Source organism: Tenrec ecaudatus, chromosome 4 (genome assembly GCF_050624435.1).
Source record: "Tenrec ecaudatus isolate mTenEca1 chromosome 4, mTenEca1.hap1, whole genome shotgun sequence".
Classification (NCBI taxonomy): domain Eukaryota; kingdom Metazoa; phylum Chordata; class Mammalia; order Afrosoricida; family Tenrecidae; genus Tenrec; species Tenrec ecaudatus.
This window is the reverse complement of record NC_134533.1, coordinates 4,450,001-4,475,458: the sequence shown is the minus strand read 5'-3', so window position 1 is coordinate 4,475,458 and position 25,458 is coordinate 4,450,001. Positions and strand designations below refer to the sequence as shown.

Genomic DNA, 25,458 nt, shown 5'->3' with positions numbered 1-25,458 from the left:
CCTCCACCATCGCTGGGCCTGGCAGGGCAGGGCACCCAGGACACTGGCCGTTGAAGGCCCTGCCCCCCTCCTTGGCCCAGCGTCTCCCCTGGTGTGTGAGTGGCGGAAGAGCTGGAAGCACGTGCTGCTGCTCCTGAAGTGACCAGGGAGTCCAAGAGCAGAGAACAGGGGCAGTGGGGTCGGGGAGGGGGATCCCTTGGCTTCCATTCTCCCCGTGTGTTCGGGATGACCAGCTGGGGCCACTGCCCTTGGTTGGCTCCGCGGTGACCTTGAAGTCCAGGGTCAGCTTCCCCGAGAGCCCAGTGTGGGCCTGCAGGTGGGAGAGCGACTCCCGCCTCTGTCCCCCGGCCTGGGTGCTAAGCGTGGACGCCTGGACCCTGCTTCCGCTGCCGCCGGCTCCGCGGCGCCTGGGGGCCCTCGCTGGCCGGCCTGGCCCGGCCGCCCTGCAGCCGCCGCACCAGCTCGTGGTCCTCGTGGCCCAGCACTCGGGGCAGGAACAGCGAGGACTTCTGCGTGCGGCGCGTCTTGAAGCCGCGGCGGGGCCGGCCCTTGCCATTGACCGACACGTACCACAGTCTTTCGCCCGCGCCGGGTGGGCGCCGCGCTGCAGGCCCGCTGGGCACCGTGCGATACAGGCGGGAGGCGTAAGTGTTGTAGCCGAGTTCGTGCATGCGCTCCACGAACTCGCACTCGGCGCTGTAGCTCTCCTGCGGGGCGAGACCACAGGTTGGGACCTGAACACGGACAGAAGGGCGGCCCGAAGGTGACTGGGCCGGGGTGGGGCCTGGGTCTCCCAGAGCTTCCCTCCTGCTTCATCTAGCCCAGCCTGCAGGGTTCTGGTACCCCAGCCCTGCAGCATGCGCACCTCTGCACACGTGCACGCACCCTGCCCCCAAACCTGCACCCCTGCACGCACTCACACATGCCTACACCCCAGCAAACACACACATGCACCCATCTTCACACCCCTTCACCCACATCTGTACCTTTGCACATACAAATGCACACCCCCTCACACACATCACTCACCCACATGCCCCTGCACACCTGCACTCTCGTGTGCAGCCCTGCCCACGCTTGTACACGCATGGACACACAGTCATGTCAGGCAGTCCTCCACATGGTTAATTTGGGTTTCCAAGTGTCACTTTCTGTGGGTGATGGGGTGAACCTGTCCCCACCATCAACCCTAAGCCCCAGCCCCTGTGCATGCCACCCGTTTGGAAACACAGTCTCTGCAGGCATGAGGAGGTAAGATCATCCTGGCGCAGCGTGGACCTGCAGTCCAACATGGCTGGTGTTCTTAGAAGAAAACCAGACAGACAGACAGAAGCACAGGCACAGTCACAGGCAGTGTGAGGACAGACAGATGCATACAAGCAGAGGCTCCTGGAGAGACATAGCTACGGGGTCAGGAGGGGTTCTCCCTGGAAACCAGCAGCAGCAGCATGGTCCTGCCAACCCTGTGAGCCCAGCCCCCATCCAGTGACCAGTCTTTATAAGGAGAGAGACCCAGACAGAAGACATAGAGGGAAGACTGGGGCTGGGGTGGGGGCCAGTGAAGAGGAGCGCGTGCTGAGATCAGAAGCACCGAGGAAGGACCCTCCCCTGGAGCCTAGAGGGAGTTCGGCCTCTAGGGTGGAGAGAGAGCACATTTTTGGGGTCTGAGTCACCCTTTTTATAGAAGCCCCCCTGGGGACAGGCTCCACGCCCCCCCCCACCTTACCCAGGGCACCAATTGAGGTGCCACCCAGCTGAGCACCAGCAGGACTGGCCATCTGGGCAAGAAGATGTGGCTTCCAGCCTCTTGGAAGAAATGGTATTGCAAGGAAAGAAGCGTTCCAAAGGGTCCTGGGGCCCAGGCTCTCCTGCTCAGTGCTGATCAGTGAGTTCAGGGCCCATTTTCTTATGTTCCCAACTGTCCAGAGCAGGCCAGTGCATAGAGGAGGGGGTGTGGTGGATGAGGAAGGAGTGGGGGCACCTCCTTGGTCTGCCAGCCTCCTGGACCTCTGTCCCTACTGTCAGTGTCAGTTGTCACCATGGTTCCGCATGTACTGGGGCACCCCATAGGCATTGGATGTGGGTCGGGGCACCTGCTCTCCATGGCAGGGCTGCTGCCCCCCACCTCAGGGTGCTGACAGCCATGCCCAGAGCTCCAGGACCAGAGCCTCGCCCTTGCTGTACCGCCTCCTGCCCTTTCAGCCAGGGACCCAGCATGCACCACTCCAGGAAGCTTTAGAGATGGGGAAACTGAGGCCCAGGGCAGGCAAGTTCTGAATCTTGGAGTAGGGACCTGTGCTGGTCTTACCCCTAGACCCTTAGCCCCTTCCCTCACCCACCCCCCCCATCATGCCCGCAGCTGTTCCTACACTGGGCTATGAACAACTAGCTCCCCAATCCCTGGCCTCTCCTAGACCCCGTCCATCCTAGAGGAGCTATGGCCCCCTAGGCTCATGCCAGGGACCAGGAAAGGCAGGGACACCTGTGGGTTGTTGAGGGACACAAGTCTATGCTGCCCTGAGTGTGAAGGAGGGGTTCTCCCAGAGGGAGGCCTGCTGGGCAGGGGCAGGCACAGCACCCAGCCCGGGAGGACAATGCAGGGTGGGACACCTGGAGGCGATACTCCCCTAAGGCCAGACCTGCCCTCCCCTGGCTCCATCCGCTTTCCCTGGTACTTGGGACACATCTAGGACATCTGACCCAGGCCATGTTGGGTGGCTGGGTCTGGGGACCAGGCTGGAGGGCAGCCTGGGGTGGAGGGCCAGGTCGCAGGAGACCAAATGACGCATCAGAGAAGACATTTTTCCCCCTGAGGAGGTGGCTTTGGAGGGATATGGGCTCTTCCTTGGTGGGCATTTTGGACCCAGGACATTTCAGGTAGTAACGGCGGGGCAAAGGCATGGAGCGGCATGAGGAGTTTGAAGAATCACAAGCGTTTCTGGGGACTGACACACATCCCAGAAGGCTGATGGGAAGTGGGAGCAGTAGGTGGCCCGAGCCAGCTCGTGTAGGGGCGGAGTGAGGGCACCTGGGTGGTCGTTTGTGGATGATGAGGAGCTCCCAGGCATCAGGATGTGGTCAGAGTGGTATTTTAGGAAGAATCAGTGGTAGGTACAAATCAATGTGGAAAGTGTCCAGGAAATATTTGATTGATGGATGAAGAATGCCTAATGGGTGGGTAGGTGGATGATGGATGGGGGATGGATGACAGATGAGTGATGAATGGATGGGGGATGGATGGATGGGTGACGGGTGACAGATGACTGATGGATGGATGGGAGATGGATGGATGGATGAGTGGATGAATGATGGATGGCGAATGAGTGATGGATGGTTGAGGATGGATGGATGGATGATGGATGAGTGAATGGATGATAGATGAGTGATGGATGGATGGGTGGATGAATGACAGATGGATAGATGCCTGGATAGATATATAAATGAACCGATAATGGATAGATGAGTGCACAGAAACATGGCTTGATAGGCAGACAGTTGAGAGGAAGATGAATGGAATGGCAATGGATGGACAAATGGATAACCAGAGGGACAGGTGGATAGACTAGAAGAGAGAGAGGCTGGAGGCCAGCAGCCTAGTCCTAAGATAGTTGCAATGTGAGTGATGAGAGCCATAGGCCTACAGTAACTGTGCTGGCCCGGGTGTCAGGTGAGAAATATGCATAGGAGAGATTCAGCAGGTAGAGCCGAAGGACTTGGAGATGGACTAATGAGAATGAAGTTAGCAGGTGTTTCCCACGCCAACCTAGTTGAACTTGGGTAATGGCAGGGTAGTCATTAAGCTGGGAACGAGGGAGCTGCTTTCTGTCTGCCATCTGTTCGGCACACTGACGTCAGAGGGAAGGGTCAGGAAGTCTGGGAGCTACTGGTATGATGACCACTGACCCACAGGTATGGCTGATCTGAGGAAGGGTGAGGTCTCGGTGAGGCAGATTGCTGGGAGCCCAGGGTGGGGGATCTGAATTGCATGGGGAGGGCATGACACACCTAGGTTATCTACAAGATGGTGGAACCGTCCCTGCAGGTCTCTTTGAGGGCTGCTGCTTGTGCCCCTGTCCTTGCTGGTGGGGTTGGGAGTCTCACTCTCTCCTTCTCCCAAACCTAGGCCATCAGCAATAAGCTAAGGAGGTCACAGGGCGCCATACTGGTATTTCCTGGTCAACTTTTGTTTTGTGTCCTAAACTTTTGGATCTATGTTCCTTGTGGAAGGAGGTTCCCCTCGGAATCATCTTCCATGGCTCTTTCTATGAACTTCTCTGGGGGTTGGGGAAGAAAGCCTCCTGCATGGTCCATAAGACCTGTCCCATCACTGATGGCCAAGCCCAACTCACTGGATGATGGATAGATGGGTCGGTAGGTGAATGGGTAGGTGGGTGGGTGGATGGATGGGTGGATATATGGATGGATGGATCGATCAATAGATAGGGTGAATAGGTGAATGGGTGGGTGCTTGGATAGATGAGTGGGTGGATGGATGGGGTAAATAGGAGGATGGATGGATGGATGAATGGATGGATAGAGATATGGATGGATGGATAAATAAATAGGTGGGTGGGTAGGTGAGTGAGTGAATAGATGGATGAATAGATGGGTAATTGGGTAGGTGGGGTGGTAGTGGATGGGTGGATAAATGGGTAGATGGAGCCCCCCTTTTCACAAGGTATAAGAACCATTTGTGGGCACCCCTGAGGTCATTTCAAGAATGCCAAGTCTGTTTCCCTCTCCCTGGTCCAGGCCAGAGAGTCCCCGGGGTCTGGGGAGCCACGCTGCCCCTCGGGGCAAACTCAGACCCAACCACGAGCACAAAGGGCCTTTCTTGGCCAGCCATGAGTGGCCTTTCGAAGCTCCTGGAAGCACATGCTGGGCGTGGGCACCAGGAGGGTCCCTGCTCCCAGACAAAGCTGCTGACAATCGGCTCCTGGGCTGAAGAAACCCACGGGATGCATTTGAACCATTACAATTCCTGCAGCAGAAGAGCTAAAACCGCAACGGCAGAATCAGGGATCCACGGGGGCTTTGTGGACACGCCGCTCCTCCCGATTTTGCCTGACTTCAAAGCAGGCAAGGGCCTTTGGGTCTGTTTCCCACCCCGTGGACCTGACTGAATAGAGAGCCCCGACTGGACTGCCCGGGGATGGGCTGTGTCGTCTAGGTTACGTGCGAATGGAAAACCTCTTATCCCCCAAGGAGGTATTGGCTGGATTGCATGTAATAACTAGTTGGAGGGAGCAAGGACCCTAGTTATGTGTTGTTTACCCCAGGGTGTCCCCCACCCTCAACTCTTGGAGGGGGAACACGGTGGAGTCAGGAGACCCTTTTTTGTTGCATGGAGGCCCAGTCTGAGCTCCAGACCCCCACCTCCAAACTGTGCGTGTCAGTGACGCTGGTCCCCCTCAACCCTCCTCGGGCTCTCATTCAGGGCTGGTTGCCAGGCCGCCTCTCATCCAAAGGGAGGGTTTGAGTCTAAGAAACACCCCAGAGGTTCACTTCACCCCCAGAAATTCAGGGAGGGCGGTCAATCCCGGTCCTGCTTTAGCACAATGGGGACACCGCTGGTATTGGGGTCACATTATCTAAGCCAGCAGCATCTGAGAACTTAGGACTCAGCCCCCAGCAGAGCCCTCCCTAGGGCTGTGCTCCAACGGGCCTACCCTGGCAGCACCGCTGACAGAGACAGCTGGGCACAAGACCTAGACTTGACTCCCAGGCTTGAGCCCAGCAAAGCACTGGACACCCATGTCCACTCCCTCCTGTCCCCTCCTGGAGGCCACTCCACCAGCATCTCACATGGGGGAAGGGGGCAGCACTGGACTCACCGAAGCATAGAGACGTCCCCTCTTGTTCATGGCCAGGTACCGGCCCGAGAAGACCCCCTTAATGGCCACAATGCCCACTTCCACAGCGGTGATCTCCAGGATGCCTGCGAAGAGTCCAGAAGCTCTGTCAGGGGGGGGGGGGCGCTCCCGTGGAGTCACAGAGCTCAGCCCTCTTCAGGGTCCCAAGCTGTGCCCAGGTTTGGCTGCCCATCCCCAGCAGGAGGGATGGCTTTGTAAGTTCCTGGGAGGGAGGGAAGAGACTAACTCCAAAGGAGAAGGGACACATACATTTACAGGGGCCGCCAACGCCTCCAGGACCCCTGCTGCCCCAGCAGTTCTAGGGCGGGATGCTCACCACAAGGTCAGCGGTTTGAAACCACCTGCTGCTCCCAGGGAGAAAGAGGAGACTTTCTACTCCCCTAAAAAGTCACAGTCTTAGAAGCCCACGGGGGCAGTACCAGTCTGTCCTCCAGGGCTGCTGCTGTGAGTCAGGTTTGGGTTCGCTGAAACCCCAGGAGCCCTGGGTTGCAATGGCTCCGTCTTGGGCTGCTCACCACAAGATCAGCGGTTGGAAATCACCAGCCGCTCCCCAGGAGAAGAGAGAGGCTTCCTGCTCCAGTAAAGTCTTGGAAACACACAGGGGCAGTTTGACCCCGTCCTGAGGGAGGGTAGCTATCAGTCAGAATGGACTAAGCAGCAATGAGAGTGTTTTGTATGATAAGGCAGACAAGGGAATGGAAGTTAATGGACAGACACACATGACAGGTCAGGGGTGTGGGCTGGGAGGTCCCACCTGCCTGCAGTTCCGGGAATCAAATCTCTCAAAAGGGCTGCTGCATGGGGGGAGGGGTGTCCCAGGTGGAGAGGGGTGGCCTGGGAGAGGGGGGACTGCTGCTTCTGATCATGGAATCCACAGTCCCCACACCAACAAGTGGCGCTGAGCTTGGGTGCAATCTGCCTGGGCAGGGAATCCTAGGTCGCCAGTCTGTGGGCCACACAGCCTGGATTAGACCCCAAGTTCCCAACGTAAAGGACAGCCCCTGAACTGGGCAGGGCTCTCCCCCTCCACGCTACTCCTCCGGAAGTTGAAATCCCCAGGAACCGTTTGGCCCCCAGCACTCAGCGGATTGCTCTATAAGCCTGCCAACAAAGGCCCCAGCACGGCCCCTGCGGCCCCACTCCCCCGCCCCCGCATCGCCTCTCAGCGATGCGGAAGGAGTTAGTCGGGGGCGTCTGGCTGCCCCAGTCCCCTCAATCCCCACAGGGTAAGCGCGCGCCTAGCTCGGTCACCAGAGCGGCGCTCAGACTTGAGCGGTGCTCCCAAGTGCATGCACGTTGCGGGCCTCTGCGAGCTGGGGAGCAGGCTTAGGGACACGGCGATGTCGCCCCGCCAGGGGGGCCTGGGAAACGCGCGCCTGGTTGCGGGTCAAGGCGGTGGCAGAGCGACGCTCTGCTCTCCCTCCACTTACGGGCAGCCCACCCTAGTGGTCCCTCGGCGTTTGGGCTTTGAGTGGAAGCATGGATTTGGAGAGGGCGGGTGCGAGGGGACCCCAAGCTACAACTAGTCCAGCGCAGTTGGCGGTGGGGGGGGGGACTCTCGAGTACACGCCCTCCTGGAAGCCGCGGTCTCCCGCCGCCGCCTGTAATCCTCTGCGCCGCGGGTTCCTGCACTCCAGCCATACAGGTCCCACTAGCGGGTCTCTCCGCATCAGCATCCCGGTCCCCACTCCGCCTTCCAGGGCTGAGAGCGGCTTTCCCGCTCCCAACAAGCCAAGCAGTGCGGCGTCGGGGCCCCAGGCAGTGTGCTGTGCGCTGCTCGCCCGCCGGGATGGCGCGGCGGGATTCGGAGGCTGGAGGAGCCCAAGCCAGGAGCCTCGCGGGGCCCATCGCGCACACAGCCGCGGTGCGGGGTTTGGCTGCGGGGCAGGATGTTTCTGCCCTTTCAGGTTCCAGGGGCAGGATAAGAGCTGGTTCCCCCGCGGCAAGGTGCCCAGCCTGCCCATAGCTAAGCGTGTCGGGAGGGTGCGGACTCTCCTGGGGGAAGATGACTGTCGGGCCTGCCATTCTGTTGGCAGAATCCGTCAGTGACGGATGCGACACGCGAGTCCCGTCCGGGCGTGCATCCTTTGAGTGGAGGCGGTGGCAGCGGCGGCCACCCGGGCAGCAGCGTGCCCGGCAGGCGGACAGAACGTCGGGCGTCCCGAGGTCTCCAGGAAGAGAAGTCATCAAAATAATAAAGAGGATGATGGATATCTTGTCTGGGCGCTCTTTCTCCAGAGAGCTCAAAGGGCCGACGCTGGTCTGAGCTCCCGTCCCGCCGAGTGGGAGCCCCTGTCGCGACCACGGTCTTCCGAGCACGAGCCCCTCCGATGCAGTCAGCTTGCCCCGACGGGGAGCAGCTACGGGGCGTAGGGGGAGGCGCTTTCCAGGCGGCTCCCCGCTTCTCTCGGACCCCATTGCTCACTTGCCCCAGGTTCCTCATCTGCCTCAGGTGGCCCGCGCTCCGGGATAGCTTTGGCGCGGCGACCCCTTCCGGGACCCGAACGGACCCGGGAGCGCCATTCCCACCCCGAGGACCCGAGGCGGGGCCCGGCACTCACTGTAGGCGCCGTCCTCCAGGCTGCCGTTGACGCGGCCGCTGGGATGCAGCTGCAGGTGGTACTTGGTGGCACAGTAGAGCTTGCGGCGGCGCGGCGCCCCGCCCAGGTGCTCGTAGACGCCGCCGCGGCCGCCCGCATCGCGCCGAAGCCGGGCTCCGGGGCCCGCCGCGGCCCAGCCGGGCTCCAGCAGGCCGAGCAGCAGGAACCAGATCAGAGCCATGGCCGCATCGCGCGCGCCCCGGGGCGGCGGCGGCTGCAAGCCAGCGCGGCGCCCATGGAGGGCGGTCGGGCGGGCGGCCGGCGGCAGGGCACGGAGACGCCCCAGCGCCTGGCGGGGCGCACCGGGGCTCGCCTGGGATGGGGGCGGGGAGAGAGCAGGAGGGAGGAAGAGAGGAAGCGAGGGAGGGGGTGGGGGCGAGGGTGGGGGGGTGGAGGGTGGGAGGGAGAGAGAGGGGAGAGAGAGAGAGAGAGAGAGAGAGAGAGAGAGAGAGAGAGAGAGAGAGAGAGAGAGAGAGAGAGAGAGAGAGAGAGAGAGAGAGAGAGAGAGCGCGAGCGAGCCCCAGAGGCCTTCGTCCTTCAATTTCCACCCGGGAGCCGGCCGAGTCCCCGTGGCTGGGCAAAGCGTTGAAAGACAAGCCGGCGCGCGGCAACAAAAGGCCGCCGTGGTCCCCAGCGGCAGCGGGCGGGGCGGGAGGCGGCGGGGCGCTGGGTCCCGGCGGCGGCGCCGCCCCGCACACTCGCGCCCCCGCGCAGCGCCGTCGAAGCCCCAGCTCCTGCCGGCGCCGCCGCGCGCCCCGAGCCCCCGCGCGCCCTCCCGCCTCTGAAAAGTTCCCCTCCCCGCCTCGCCCCCGCCCCCAGGCCAATTATGCCTCCGAAAATTATAGACCGAGGCCTGGAGGGGCCGCCCCAGGCCCTGTCACCCCCTCCCGCCCCCCGTCAATCCCCGGGCACAATGGGCATGCCGCCGATGACGGATGTCCGCGCAGTACAGCGTGCGGGGAAGTCGCGCCGAAGAACGCCCCTGAAAGGCGGCGCATAATGAGGGGACCTTAGAGGGCGGAGGAGGAGGCGGGGACGTGTGGGGACCCCGGTTTGCGTCCACGCCAGCTCCGTTTGCCTGCAGGAGCAGGGCGATCTCCGAGCCAGCCCGAGGGCCTTCACCTTCGAGCCCAGCTCCAGTGCACGGTGTTGGTGCGCGGCCCAGCGCCGTCTTGTCCCTCCGCGCCAGAGAGGGGCTGGGAGATGGAGGCGGCGGAGGGCGAGCGAGAGGCCCGGACGCAGAGCCTTAGAGAGCCAGAGACTGAAGGGGAGAGGGAGCGCGGAGGACTGGGCTGTGGTCCACAAAACAGTGGGAATCGGTGGGAGAGCCGCAGCTCGGCCCCCACGAACAAGAACGGTGAGAAGGGAGAGGAGAAAAGCCAGGTTAAGGTGTCTCTGCTTGGGTGTTAGAGGCGCTGGGGTGGGGGGGCGCAGTGGCGCATGGGCTGTCAGAAACCCACCTCCACACACGATCCGGGCCCCTGACCTGCATGGAGAAACAGAGGCTGGGGGCTTCGGTGCCACACGCCTTTGTCCATTTGTAACTGTCATGACCTCCGACAAATAGGGGGTTAATTCCAGAGCACCCCTGTCCAGGGGTCTCCAGGGGGCTGGCATCTCTGTCTCCAAGCAGGAGCTTCAGATGGGTCTGTACGTCCGTCTGTCTGGGCAGGTGTGTGGGAGTCTGCTGCCCCTGTGACCCTGGGTGGAGGAGTCCCAGTTAGAAGACAGCCCCGAGTAGCCCCCAAGGATAGAGTTCCAAGAGGAACCAGCCCCTTGAGACTCTGTCCACAAATCTGGCTAGCAAGGGCCGTTCACTTCGTCAGAAATGCACAAGGTGCAGAGTGAGGGCCTAACCACTCTGAACACACCAGCCAGTGCTGGGTGAGAGCCCCAGAGAGAAGAGAGAGGAGCAGCAGGGTTTTGGACACCCCCTTTCCGGGGTAGCCCCCTCCAGGACACCAAGGAGGGGTACCTAAGATGGGCTCTGGAGATTCCTGCTTCATTCCCAATGCCCTGGCTACCTGGATGCCCTTGGAATGGTGCCCACTCCCACTCATCAAGAAGTAGGTTTTGCCTCCGGCCCCAGGTCTACTCCCCTCCCCCATCATGCAACCCAGAGTGGGGGCTAAGGGGGCGCTCCGAGGTGGCTTCCCTCTTCAGGTTGGTTGAGTGCTTTAGGTCTCTGTCCTGCCCAGACAGCATGCAGCTCTGAGAGGCTACCCCACTGAAGGGAGGGTCCAGGAGGAGGAGGGAGCTAGGGACAGACAGAAGGAAGGAGGGAGGGAGGGAGGGAGAGAGGAGGGGAGGGAAGGCCATGCCATGCCCCTTCCTGGACTGTGACCTTGGGTATGTGGTATCACTTCTGGATGTTGGAACTTTCTCTGCAAAAGGCTGTAATGAGTGGTCCCTGCTGCCTTGCCAGTGCAGGCTGGTGCCTCAGAAGTAGGCACTGGAGTGGAGGTCTCACCTTCATGGGGGAGATGGGAGTTCAGTTTCAGCCAGTGCACACCATCCTGTGAGGCGTGCTGTGATGCCCCAGAACTTTCAATGGCACCCCTGCCCCCACCCCCACATGGTGAGGTAGGAGGAAGCAAGACCTGGCGATCTATGTCCCCCAAACAGCCAGTGGAAGCTCCAGGGGCCTGCCCCATGGTGAATGGGGTGGGGTGGTGGTGGCCGTGAGTGGGGGCAGCCAACATCAACAACAACGACAAAATGGACTTTCACAGGGTGGTGATGGTGGTGGTGGTGGGCTTTTGAGAACAGTGGGCAGTGGGTGGGGAAGGACACTGGCCGACAGGCACTCCACTGAGGCCCCTCTGAGGCCCCTCTGTGTGGGCCGGCTAACCAGGGCACCAGGGCATGAGCTCCTTAGTGTTAGTGTGACTTCAGTTAGTTGGTTTGTAAATCACTTGGTTAGTGTGATTTTAGGGGAAGGGAGCGCAGCAGAGTCCTGGGCTGTGTTTTCTTTCTTCCTGGGCTCTGGAGGTAGATCCCCATCTGACCACATCAGCCTCAGACCCCAGGGGGTGCCAGGGAACCCAGAGCTGAGCCTCTGAGCCTGGGCCCTGAGCACAAAGCCCAAGTTGGTAACAATGTGCTCCCAGGTCACCTACCACTCTCCCAAGCTTCTCCTTCTCCTCCCTCTGAGTGAGGCCTCCCCACTTCCCACCCCAAAAACCCAGCCAGGACACTCAGGTCCGCTGAGGTTACAGGACTGGGGCTGAAGCACCCACCCACGGCCCTGGCGGTCCACCCCATGCCAGGTGGGGGGTGCATCATGCGGTAATACCCACCCAGCTAATTGTTTCCAAATGGTCACTGCAGTCATTTGCCTAATTGTTCTCTTCCAGACCCCTGCTGGACACCCCCAGGCCTGCCCAGCCCCCTCTCTGCCCATCCCAGGATCTCAGCTCAGGGGTCTCCCGCCTTCAGGTCCCCTCTCTGCCCCATCTGGTACCTGAGTGACTCTGGTACCCCCCCCCCACTTCAGGGTCCAGGTCCCCCCACCTCCAGCTCTTCACTGGGGGTGGGGGAGGAGAAGAGCAGAGAACCTGGGTGTGGTCCCAGTCATGAGGGAATGGGAGGGTGGTGGGAGCCAGGAGGAACCCCTCCCCCCAAGCTCTAGAGACCCACTTTCCAGATGCAAAATGGAGTCCCAGCGAGGTTAAGTGACTTGACTGAGACCACACAACTGGGGGCGGGAGTGTGTCTCCTGCTGGAAGGCTTCCGGGCCAAGGCCTGGGCAGAGCGTGAGGGAGACCAAGCCCCTCTCAGCCACCACCTCTGCCCAGCTCCTGGCCAAGTGCGGACCTACCACGCCTCCACCCGCCCCTGCTCTGCTTCTTTGCAGCCTCTGAGAAGACCAGCCGCCCTCCAGGCTTCCTGGACATAACTTGGCTTGTCCAGTGGGAAGGGGCGGTTCCTCTCCTGGCCCTGGTACCTGTACCGCTGTCCATTTCAGCTCATCCTCTGCTCAGGACGCCACGCGTCCTGCCTGCCTTAGCCTTATGCTCTCGTCCCTTCTGTGGGAGAGACGGCATGCTGGGAGGGCGCCCAGGGCCCTGGGTCCCATAGGTATAGTGGGTCACAGCTCCTCCTAGGAGCCTATAGTCCCCCTCCCAGGCTGAGGGTTGGAGGGCAGTGTGGCCTGTGGGGGAAGGATCAGGCATTCTGCCAGTGTCTCAGGACAGCGAGGACAACTGGGTGTAGAAAAAAGGGATGCCCGGCCATCTAGCTCAGAAGCAGAACAGCCCACATGGAAGAAGCACACTGGCCAGTGAGATCACGAGGTGCCAAGGGACCAGGTATAAGGCATCATGCAAACAAACAAAAAAAGATATATGTGTGTGTATGTATGTGTGTATGTGTGTGTGTGTGTGTGTGTATATATATATATATATATACCATATTAAATGAAGGGGGAAGTGCAGAGTGGAGACCCAAGGCCCAAGTGTCGGCCAATGGAGAGCCCCTCATAGAGGGGTTTAGGAGAGTAGATGGGTTAATTAGGGTGCGAGGTAGTACCGATGAAGAACACAGCTTTCCCCCACATCCTGGATGCTTCCTCCCCCCAACTACCATGATCCGAATTCTACCTTGCAGGGCTGGATAGGGCAGAGGCTGTACACTGGTACATATGAGGGCTGGAGGCAAAGGGAATCCAGGGTGGATGATACCTTCAGGACCAAGGGTGTGAGGGGTGATGCTGGGAGAGTGGAGGGTGAGTGGATTGGAAAGGGGGAACCGATTACAAGGATCCACATGTGACCTCTTCCCTGGGAGAGGGACAGCAGAGAAGGGGGGAAGGGAGACTCCGGATAGGGCAAGATATGACAAAATAACGATGTATAAATTACCAAGGGCACATGAGGGAGGGGGGAGAGGGGAGGGAGGGGAAAAAAAAAGAGGACCTGATGCAAAGGGCTTAAGTGAAGAGCAAATGCTTTGAGAATGATTGGGGCAGGGAATGTATGGATGTGCTTTATACAATTGATGTATGTATATGTATGGATTGTGATAAGAGTTGTATGAGTCCCTAATAAAATGTAAAAAAAGAAAAGAGGAGAAAAAATGATTAGGGCAAGGAATGTACAGATGTGCTTTATACAATTGATGTATGTATATGTATGAACTGTGATAAGAGTTGTATGAGCCCCAATAAATTGTTTTAAAAATGTGAGTAAAAAATGTAATATCTTTAGATCAAATAGTACATAAAAGAAACTTCAGCAATAAAAATTAATAGTGTATTCATTAAAAAAAAAAAGAAAAAAGGGATGCTCCTTCCCGTATACAGGAGCAGAGCCCCAGTTTGGGTTTAGCACCAGGATGGGACCCTCTACTAGTTGAGGGGTGGGGTCATACTTCAGGGACAGGAGGAGTAACTCAACAGTCTTTTTAAAAATTCATTTTTAAAATGTAAACAATTTCTTTGAGATTTAACTCATATGCTGTATACCCAAACCATAAAACCCCCAAACTCACCGCCATAGAGTGGATGCTGGCTTACAGTGACCCCAAAGGACAGGGTACAATCGCCCCCTCCCCAGAGTTTCCAAGTCTTTGATTGTTCTTAGGGCAGTAGAAAGCCCATCTTTCTCCCTTGGAGCTGGCTGGAGGTTTTGAACTGCCAGCCTTGAGGATTGCAGCCTGAGGCTTAGCCAGTACGCTACCAGGGCCCCAGGCTTCCTGATATAGCTACACAGTGCCCCTTAGTAGTACGAGTCAGAGGTTTTAATGTGCTTGCAGGTGTGTGGGAACATCAGCACAGTCACATTCCCATCACCTCTGAAAGGAATTCCATGCTCCACCCCCCACCTCCATGGATGAGCCCTGGTGGCCCAGTGGTTATGCACTGGGTGCTGACCACAAGGTCAGAGGTTCGAGCCCACCGACCTCTTCATGGAAGCAAGGGTCTGGTGATGTTTCTGGAAAGGTCTCAGCTTAGGAAGCCCAATTGGGCATTTCTTCTCTCTCAACTAGACTGCGCCCAATGGCACAGCTCCTCCCGCCTAGCCCCACGCCTTCCCGTGCAAAAATCCACATTGCCTTCCATTCGGGCTCTTAACAACCCTGCAGGACGGCCGGAGCTGCCCCTGAGTGTTTCCCAGCCTGAACATCTTCAAGGAAGCCAACAGCCTGGCCCCTCTCCCAGCAGAGCAGCCGGCTCTTTCCGCAGCGGAGGGGGTCACATGCTGCCCAGCAGGTCTCCCACCCGTGGTTGCCAGTGTTAGTTGCCACTGAGTCGGCACCGACCACAGTGACCCTGCACGCAGCAGAAGGAAACACCGCCCAGCCCTGCGCCAGCCTCACGATGGTTCCTACGCCTGAGCCCATGGCTGTAGCCGCTGTGCCCATCCACCTCGTTCTGGACCCTCCAACTCTGGCCCCCTGCTTGATCAGGCACGATGGCCTCCTCCAGGGACCAGCCTCTCCTGATAGCGGGCCCGATGTCTGTAAGATGACGTCTGGTTGGCTGTGCCTCTGGGGAGCCCTCTGGCTGTTCTCCCCTGCTAGAGGTGTCCATCCTTCTGGAAGTTGGACTATCAATGTCCTTGCCAGTCCCGTCACTCACCAGTTCTTCCTGCATCTTTCTTATCAATGTCCAGCTTCCACTGCAGAGGAGGGGACCAAAGGCGCCACGGCTTAGGCCAGACGCACCTTAGTCCTTAAGGTGACCTCCTCGCTCTTGGACACTCCGAAGGGGCCTTGTGCAGCAGACTGGCCCGTCTTTGAGCCCTTGACCACAGCTTCCACGGAGCATTGGCCGTGGATCCCAGCAGGACACAATGCTCGACAACTTCAACCTTGTCTCCATGTAGCATGATGTGACCGAGTGATCCTATGCTCTAGGCAACCGCTGATCCACTCTCCGGCCCTGCGGCTTGGCCTGCTCCGGGCACCTCCTCACCTAGGAAACGTGGGTTTCCGCAACTGCCTTCTTCCACAGCCTGCCTCAGAGCTGCGTTCCGGGTGATGGCCCGTCCCTGTGAGTCTCCACCCAGTGGTTGGATGACCACAGATGCTCTTTGGGGTGGTTTCCACCTTTTTTGGCTTTTGGTGATGCCCCCCCCACATTTTACTTTATTATTATAATAACAGTTTTGTTAGCTCTTCATTCACACATTCCCCAGTTCAAGAAGGGGTGTACCATCTTCACCACATTCCATTCTAGAACATTTTCTCCTGCCTTGTACTAGTCAAGCATGAGTTTTTTTTAATTGTGGCAAAAATACACACACCCAAGCATCCTCGGTTCCACCCTGTCGACGTGTAGCACTCAGTGCCATTGATGAGACGCACACGGCTGCACCGCCACTATTGACCTCCTTGTCCCAGCTCCTCTCCCCCACGGACATGAACCCCATGCCCAGCAGCGGTGATTCTCTCTCCTGCACCCCTGGTGACCCTTGGTCCAGGCTGAGTGTTCAAGGGGAAGGGAAGGGAACATGTTTCTGGGTCAGGGGAGGGGCTGGAGTGGTCACTCTAGGCAGGGCACTCACGCTGTCCCCTTCCCTCCCCACAAGGCTGCCTGATTGTCCCCCTGAGGGGACCTGGTAGAAGACTGGTGTGCTCCTTGCCTCCATCTCCCCATCCACTGAGAATGCTGGTGGGGTGGCTAACCCACCCGACGCCTTGCAGTCTCCACCCATCTGAGGCCACGTGGGCTGGAAGAGCCTCCGGAGAAAAGGGCAGTGTGGTGGAACCGAGGGCGTGCCCTGGTGTCTGTCCTGGGCCTGCAGGTGGGATGCGGAGATACAGGAGAAGGGAACCAGACTGCTCCCCTCCCCATCTCACTGTGGGGCCCCCTCCCTGTGTCAGGCCAAGCTCGATCAAGCTCCAATCCCCTGCTGTGCAGCCCATCACCCTGCGCCCTGTTCCCACTGTAGCTTCTGCAGTCCTGTCACCACCCAGCACCTCTCTCCAGGCAGAGAGACCCCCCACTTACAGGAGGCAGGCAGGATGTCCCCCCACCCCTCATCCCGGGGCGTTTAGCCCTGCCCCACAATCATCAGAGTTCAGCATTGTCTGAGGAAGCCAAAGGGGCCAAGCCCGTTAGTTCTCGCCATGCCAGGTGCTCCCCCTGCTGCCCCTCCAAAAAGGTGAGATCCTCAGGCCTGTGCGAGGCACCCTCATGGGTGGTGGGTTCTGTGCTGGGCTGCTCATTACAAGACCAGCAGTTCAAAACCATCTCCTGCTTCCAAAGACGGGTCTTTTTCCTTCGGCAGAGAATGGCAATCTCGGAGACGTACAGGCGCGTTCTGCCCTGCCCTCTGTCGCCCCTAGAATCGGCCTCGACTCAATGGCAGTGAGCTTTGTCTGTTTGCTGTCTGGTGACTTGGTCGGGGAAACAGGGCCTCTCTTCACAGATCCGATTGGGGAAGCCACTGACTGGCTTGGGGGGGAGCCGTCTTAACCGAGTCTGATGTCCTGTTGTGTGGGTTCCAGCAAGGCTGGGCGGCAAACAGCTCGACCACATTTTCAAGGCCATGCCGACTTGAGCCGCAGAAACAGCTCCACAGGCCCGTCTCCCAAGGTGCTTCTGAGAGCTTTGAACTCAACCTCTGGGCTACAAGTCAGGGCCTTAGCGGCGTTCCCCACCCGGCGGACCAAGAGTCTGGCTCCCAGCACACCTGCCTGCCATCGCACAGCACGCACTTTGGGGTGGGACCTGCATGACCCACCAGGGTTTCACACGCGGAAGGGGACTTGCGCTGTTGGAAGGCCGGTTTCCAGAGGCTTGCTGGGTGCAGGGTGGCCACGGGCCTTTGGTGTGTCAAGGACACGGTGTCTGAGGAGGGCCGTCAGTGAGGGACACCTGTCGTCCGTCGTGTGCAGAGGGAGAAACAAGGGACCAGGCAGGGAGGCAGAAGTGCATGGAGGGAAGAAGAGGCAGCCCGGGGTGAGGTGTGTGTGTCAAGGAGGGCCAGCAGTCAGGGGCAGCCGGAGAGAGGCCAGAGCAGACCCCTCACCCCCCCCACCCCACCCCCCCACCCCTGGAGCTTCCAGAAGGAGTCCACAAGGTTGGTGCCCTGATTTGGACATCTGGCCTCCGGGATGCAGAGAGAAGCTGTCGTTGCTGTCCTTCCCTGTGCTTACTGGGTGGCCTTTTGCTCAGGGACCTGGAGACCAAGGCCCAGGGCTCCTGGGCAGAAAGGTACTGGCCGGGCCTGCTGGGTCCCTGTGCTCTCAGGGGGACTTCAGACCCAGGCCTCCATCAGCCGGCAGGGACTCGGGTCTTTTCTGTGTCTCTCAAGGAAGTCGGAGATGACACCCACACTTCCTGAGGGATGCTCTGGAGGGCAGTCGGGGCACCCCTGTCTGCAGCCACTCCCTCCTCCTTCTCTTGGTGAGTCAGACCCAAGGCCATCCCCCTTCCGCCCCCCGCCCCCCAACAAATCAAAGCCAAACCCCTAAGATGTGGTTTGTCCTCGCCTCCCTCCATGGGTGACCAGGAAGGAAGTTGTGTAGCCACCTGGGCTGGTGCAGGGATGTGACTGGCATGCCCTCCGCCGCCCCCCGCCGGAAGCTCCACACCCCAAGCAGTGAGGGGGCAAAGGCCGGAAGGAGGTGGCCGGTACTCACTGCTAATGAGAAACGTCTCTCCTCTCCCAGCTACAAGAGGCCCCCGGGGGGAGACGCCCCTCCCACTGACTTCACAGAGAGCCAAGCAACCGTGGGCACTGACTGCCTCACTAGCCAGGGATGCCCCCCCCCCCCACTGGCCCCTACTGTCAAGACCACCACCCACACCGAGGACTTCACCTTCAGGCTCCCAGAGCCGCCCAGCCCCGCTGCCTGGCTCGCTGCCAACCTGCATGGGCCTCAGTCTCCCTGTTTATGCTTCACCTCATCTTGTCGTTAGACACAGGGAAGCCCAAATGAGCTCTGAATGACCGGTGCCTCGCTGGGCAGCCATCCCCTCTCGTTTCCCAAACATCTCTCCCAGCGCCCTAGACAGATGCAAGTCCCCGTCCTGTGGGAGGGACCTCCCTGTCCCTTCCCCCCAGCTCTGGGTCACCACCAGTCTGCTCCTGGCACCTGCCTCTCACTCACCAGGGGCCAGACGTCGCCATTGTCCCTGTGTGCCCGACGTGCCATGGCGTGGGTCAGACCGTCCTTCCTCTTCATCATTTCACAAGGGGACTCAGTGGCACGGACAGGCAGTGCACAGGCACCCAGCTGACAACGGGCATATGTGCTGCCTGAATGGTGACCTCAGGGGCACGGGTGGTACTGGGACCATTTGCATGCTTCCTTCCACGTCTTAGGGGGGCACACAGCCCTGGGCAGTGCAGAGACGCCCTGGTGACACAGAAGCTATAGCACCCTTTGGACTCGCTGGCTGCTCTGAGGGAGAAAGACAAGGCCGCCGGCTCCGCAAAGATGGCGGGAGCCCTGGAAGCGATGGGGCAGTCAGTTCTGTTCTGCCCGGATGGTTGCGGGGTGTTGGGTCGGCATCCACGCCCAAGGCTTTGTTTCTTTGTGTTGTTTGTTTGGAAGGTGTGGGTGTGAAGGCCTAAGCAGTCAGCTTCCTCAGAAGCAAGTCCTGGCAACATCCGTCTGAAAGATCAGCCCCTGAAGAACCCCACAGAGCCCGGTGGCCTCCTCATGCCTCAGAAGACACTGGCCGGGGTCAGTTCTAGGCCTTTCCACCAGTTCTGCTTCTCAGTGACCTTCCAGCAGAAATCCATCCCTGCCAGCAGGGTGGTTACCCGTTGGCCTGCTCACTGCAGGGTCAGCAGTTCAAAACCACCTGCTGCTCTGCGGGAGAAAGACGAGGCTGTCTGCCCCCATACAAATTCATCCATCTCAGAAACCCACAGGGGCAGCTCTAGCCTGTGCTACAGAGTCACTGTGAGCCGGTGTGAACTCGATGACCATGAATTGAGGGCCTAGAACTTTGGTGGCCCGACCCTGACTCATCTCTCTAGCTCCTTCTACCCTGCCCCCTGGGGAGTCCCTCTAGGGTCACCAGCTTGTGCCCTGACTGCCCCCACACCTGATCCAGGGGTTGGCTTTTCTATACTCTTCATGTTCTCCAAGATCCACTAACTCTCACAGCTGAATGTCCAGCCAAAACCAGTGCCCGGCTGGAGAGTCTAAAACCTGAATGGAATTCCTGCTGCTGGCCAGGTTCCCAGGTGCACATAGGCCCGCTCACAGTGGCTGCCCGAAGGGCCCAGGATGGGGATTGTACTTTCCTTCCCCATCCTCATAGCCTCCCCATCACGGGCCACCCCATGAGCTCAGACCCTGCCCCACAGCAGGGCTCGTCCAGGCGGGGGTGTCCAGTCCTTTGGACTAGACCACACCCCCTGGCAGGCCAACTGTCTGAACTGGACAAGGCTATCCAGCTTCAGGATGGCCTCATGGGGGGTTTGGTTCAAGGCGTAAAGGCTATTTATTTTGGGGGGGGGGAGGGACAATAGATTTGGAGGTTCCCCCAGTGAAGATGGATCCAGTGAGTCTGGTTCTGTGCATTTGAGGTGCCCTTCCACAGTTCTCCCCATTTTGACCAGGATCCATCCAGCAGGGTCTTTGGTCTGGAAACTCAGTGAAACAGGGGCCTGGACACCTGCAGTTCTCCTGGAGAGGACCAGCCAACGGCATTGGAGGGCAAATCCCAGTGAGACACGTGGAACCTGCCCCCCTCAGGATTACAAGGGGGTGCACAAGCGGTCAGAACTGGGGAGTGTCCTGCGTTGCTGAACCACCCCCTTATTTCTCATGACAAAGACGGATGCTAAGAGACACAGTTGAATCCCATGAGGGGTCAGGGGGCTTGGCAGAGTTCTTCTTTGGAAGCCAAGCCCTCACTTGACTTCAAGCGGCACTTGGTGCCCACATCTGCGAAGCCGTTTGTCTGAGCCCTTGCAGAGCCATGTGGCTAATTGGTCCAAACATTTTTCTCCCTTGAATCTTAAATCCTTTTATAGACAGATTATGAGACAGAGGGTTGAAGTCTCGGGGTGCATGCACACACACACACATGCTCACACGCACCGATGCATGCATGCACACACATGCACCCACGCATGAATGCACACACATACACGCGCACACAAAGGGATGTTGTCAGGCACGTGAGGATGCTTGCCTTTGTTGCGTGACTCATTGCTGGGTTACTCAGGCTTACAGTGGGTCTGTCCTGGACACACACACACACCACATCAGGAAGGCCCACAGCCACAACTTCCCATTGGTGGTCCCCAGGGGGCTCACAAAGGGACCCTCTTGACAGCTTCTGCCCAGTTGCCTGTTAGAAGTGATTGCTGAAGACAAAGCAGGTGCTTAAGCAAATGTGGTGAAGAAAGCTGATGGTGCCCGGCTATCAAAAGATAAAACATCTGCGGTCTTAAAGGCTTGAAGGTAAACAAGCAGCCATCTATCTAGCTCAGAAACAACAAAGCCCACATGGAAGAAGCACACCAGCCTATGTGATCACGAGGTGTCAATGGGATCAGGTATCTAGCATCAAAGAACAAAAAGTCATATCATTGTGGATGAGGATGAGTGTGGAGTGGAGACCCAAAGCCCATCTGTAGGCAACTGGACATCCCCTTACAGAAGGGTCTTGGGGAGGTCAGGGTACAGTGAAACACACAACTTTCCTCTAGTTCATTAATGCTTCCCCACCCCACTATCATGATCCCAATTCTACCTTACAAATCTAGCTAGACCAGAGTATGTACACTGGTACAGATAGGAACTGGAAACACAGGGAATCCGGGGCAGATGAACTCCTCAGGACAAGTGGTGAGAGTGGTGATACCGGGAGGGTGGAGGGCAGGTGGGGTAAGAAGGGGGGAACTAATTATAAGAATCTACACATTTGAGACGCCGGGGAGTGTAAGATAAGATATAATAATTATTTATAAACTATCAAGGGACCAGGGGTGGGATCGGGGAGGGAGGGGGATGGGGGGAAAAAAGGGAAACCGAGCTGATTCCAGGAACCCAAGTGGAAGGTGAATTATGAGAGTGATGAGTGCAATGAATGTATAAGGGTGCTTTGCTCAATTGATGTATGTACAGATTGTGATAAGAGCCTTATGAGCCCCAATAAAAAGATTTAAAATAAATAAATAAAGAAAATAATGATGGCAGCATATGTACAAATATGTTTGATACAATTGATGTATGGGTTGTTATAAGAGCTGTAAAAACTCCCAATAAAATGATCTTTAAAAATTTTTTTAAAAAAAGAATCTACATATAACCTCCTCCTTGGAGGACGGGCAACAGAAAAGTGGGTGAAGGGAAACACTGGACAGTATAAGACATGACAAAATAATAATAATTTATAAATTATCAAGGGTTCGTGAGGGAAGGGGGGATGGAGAAGGAGGGGGAAAATGAGGAGCTGATACCATGGGCTCAGGTAGAAAGAAAATGTTTTGAGAATGATGATTGCAATAAATGTACAAATGTGCTTGACACAATGGATGGATGTATGGATTGTGATAAGAGTTGTAGGAGCCCCCAATAAAATGATTTAAAAACAGCAACAACAACAACAAGTGAGCACACCAGAATCTAAATCAAAGACAGCTGACCTTTGGCCTGCCGGCTGCCCTTGTGCCAGGGGCATGGGTGCTGGGCTCTGAGGCCGGGCTGGATGGTGGCTGCTCTCCCAGCATGCCTTGCCTTGGGCCTGGACAATTCTCTTCTGGCCCTTTGTCCTCCTTGCTTTTTTATCTCACCTGCTTTTCACCAGGGAAGAGCTGCCCTGTCCCCAGCCTGTTGGCCACCCTGCAGCCCATGTCTCTCCTCCCCATAGACGCCTCGTTCCCTTATTGGCTATCTTTTGGGTACTGAGGCTGGGGCCCCCTGGAGGAGCTGAGGCAGGGGGCTTTGGGCCCCACCAATCATGGGCTGGAGAGAGTTCTGTTGAGAGTCCAAGACAAATTCCCCTCTCCCCCTCTGGCTGTGAAAGTGGGGCTCCTGGTAGAGTCGGGGGTGTTGAGGTGCCCTAGACAAACCTCCTGGTGCAGACAGAAGAAAGTGCAGGAGGATCCCCCAAGGATTGGCTCCCCCAGGAGAACTCTGCCCTGCCCACTTCTCTATGCCTCATCCCCCACCCCCACCCCCGTCCACCCTGCAGCCTGGTTTGTAAACCTCCGATTTTCTCTGCGGCGTCTGTCGCCCGCTGAGTTTTCAAATACATTCTTGTGTCCAGACAGAGCCATGTTTGGACAACTTGGCACCGCAGCAAACCATGGGCTGTTGGGGGTGGGGGGCTCCTGTTGCTGAGCCTTCTTCCTGCTTAGCCCACTGCCCGGCCGTGCACCTGGTTCTAGCCTGCCTGGGCAGACATGGGCATCTCCATCTGGCCTGAGCTGGCCGCTCCCTCGGTGTCAACGCCGACTCCGACTCCAAGCCGACACCTTCCACGTCTCCATTTCCATGCATTCTGATGGAGCTGGGTGGCCACCGCCGCGATCCACGTTGGAATATTTGAATTCTCACCACCTCCCTAAGGAAACTCCCTCCCCGTCTGCTCCATCTGCTCTCTGCACTTCCCCTGTCCACTCTTTTGTCCTCCCCAGGGCTCTGGTGCTGGCTCCTGCTCAGGGCCTCCCATGGGTTCAGGGGCGGCAGGGTACTCCGCAGAGAGGAGCACCTCTGGGTGGACTCGCACCTCCCACCTTCAGTAGCAGTCAAGCAAGGGATTCCATGGAGAGACAGGGAGACACACCAGTGACCCCCACGTGGGCCAAGGGAGCCGCACTCAGTGTTCGAAAGTGGATTGCCAGGACTTTCTGCCGAGGTGCTTGACGGGATGCCACCTTCCTGGGCATGTAAGCCTGCTGTCTGTCTGCAGCTTGCCTGCTCTGAGTATTTCGGACGAGTGGGGTCAGACGAGATGACCGCACAGCCCAGAGACAGAGTGCCTCTCTGCTCCTCGTCACCCCAATGCTTGCTGCCCCACCCAGCACAGAGGGTGGCAGGGATGCAGCCCATGGGTGTTTTAGACACTTTGAACTCAACTCTGAGAACCAGTGGGCAGAGGCCCCAAATCAAACCCATAGCTGTAAGGTCTTTTCTGGCTCACAGTGACCCCCATGGGACAGTGGAATTGTCCTATCGGGTTTCAGCTTTTCACAGACAGGATGCCACCTTAGTTCCATGCATCAGCTGGGTTTGGGGTTTCCAGCCAAGTGCTCTAACCACTGCACCACTTGGGCTCCTTGATGTTGGACCAGATGGGCTGACTTTCTAAGCAAATCCTCATCACTACCACTATCATCACCAAGGTCACCACCACCACCACCACAGTCAGCATACTACCACCCCATCACCACCAACATCATCGCCATCATCATCACCATCACCACCACCATCACCATCACCACCACCATCACCATCACCCCCACCATCACCATCACCACCACCATCACCATCACCATCACCCCCACCATCACCATCACCATCACCACCATCACCATCACCCCCACCATCACCATCACCATCACCACCATCACCATCACCCCCACCATCACCATCACCACCATCACCATCACCATCACCCCCACCATCACCATCACCACCAACACCATCACCATCACCCCCACCATCACCATCACCACCATCACCATCACCATCACCCCCACCATCACCATCACCACCAACACCATCACCATCACCATCACCCCCACCATCACCATCACCCCCACCATCACCATCACCATCACCCCCACCATCACCATCACCCCCACCATCACCATCACCATCACCCCCACCATCACCATCACCATCACCCCCACCATCACCATCACCATCACCCCCACCATCACCATCACCCCCGCCATCACCATCACCATCACCCCCACCATCACCATCACCACCATCACCACCATCACCCCCACCATCACCATCACCACCATCATCACTCTTGTCACCCTCACCCCCACACTCATCATATCACTGCCATCACCGCCATCATTACTACCACCAACACTACCATCACAATCACCAACCACCATCATTGTGGTAGTTACATAATTTCATGTCAACTTGGAGATGTATAAAAGTGTAGGGGTGGAGGTTAGCCTGTCCTTCAGGTAACATCTTGATGGTTACTCTTTGTGGGCATGACCTGCTCATAAAGAGGGTCCTGGAAACCTCCCCGGCCCCTCAGTCTTCCCCTTCCTGCTGGATGACCCTGGTTGCTGCCAGAACCCTGTGATGTGACCACCGCCATTGGATCCACACGACTTTGCACCCACCAGCCTGTGACATTCCTGCATTCTGCATCATTGTATGTGGCTGTGTGAGTCTGCAGAAGGACTGTGGATGAGTATCGGACTTATGGACTTGAGTTAGACTTGACTGGGATGTTTTCTTGATACATAATGAGTTCTTGATAGAAAGATCTCTCTTATACATAGATGAGGGTCACTGTATTTGTTTCTTTAGTCAACCTGGCATAGCACTATCATTTTCACCAGTACTGCCACTATAACAGTCATCACACCACCACCACCACCACCACCACCACCACCACCACCACCACCTCCATCACCACCACCAGCTCCACCACCATCACCATCACCACCATCACCATCACCACCATCACCATCACCACCACCACCTCCACTGCCACCTCCACCACCACCACCTCCAACTCCACCTCCATCTCCACCTCCACCTCCACCTCCACCTCCACCTCCACCATCTCCACCTCCTCCACCACCACCACCACCTCCACCTCCACCTTCTACCTCCACCTCCACCACCACCACCACCACCACCACTTCCACTCCACCTCTACCACCACCTCCACCACCACCTCCACCTCCACCACCACCTCCACCGTAAGAATCTCTGTGTAATTGTACCAGAGCTGGGTTGGATGCACACGTTCTGTAATCTCAACAATTTAAGTTCTTCAGCTGGGATCACCCCCAGGGCTCACACCACTCTTACAGAAAGCTGGGCCTTCTTTCTGAACACCCCGAGCCAGGGAGCTGACT

General features: G+C 57.9%; 1 protein-coding gene across 1 annotated transcript; it reads right to left on the bottom strand.

Annotated features, from left to right (window-relative positions):
* Window positions 1–356: 356 nt before the first annotated feature.
* FGF3 (fibroblast growth factor 3) lies at window positions 357–8,654 on the bottom strand. Its single transcript, XM_075547159.1, has 3 exons — window positions 8,435–8,654; window positions 5,835–5,938; window positions 357–707 (listed from the first exon to the last, which is right to left on the bottom strand). The coding sequence occupies exons 1-3, from the start codon at window positions 8,652–8,654 to the stop codon at window positions 357–359; spliced, it is 675 nt and encodes a 224-aa protein (XP_075403274.1).
* Between the last annotated feature and the right edge of the window lie 16,804 nt (window positions 8,655–25,458).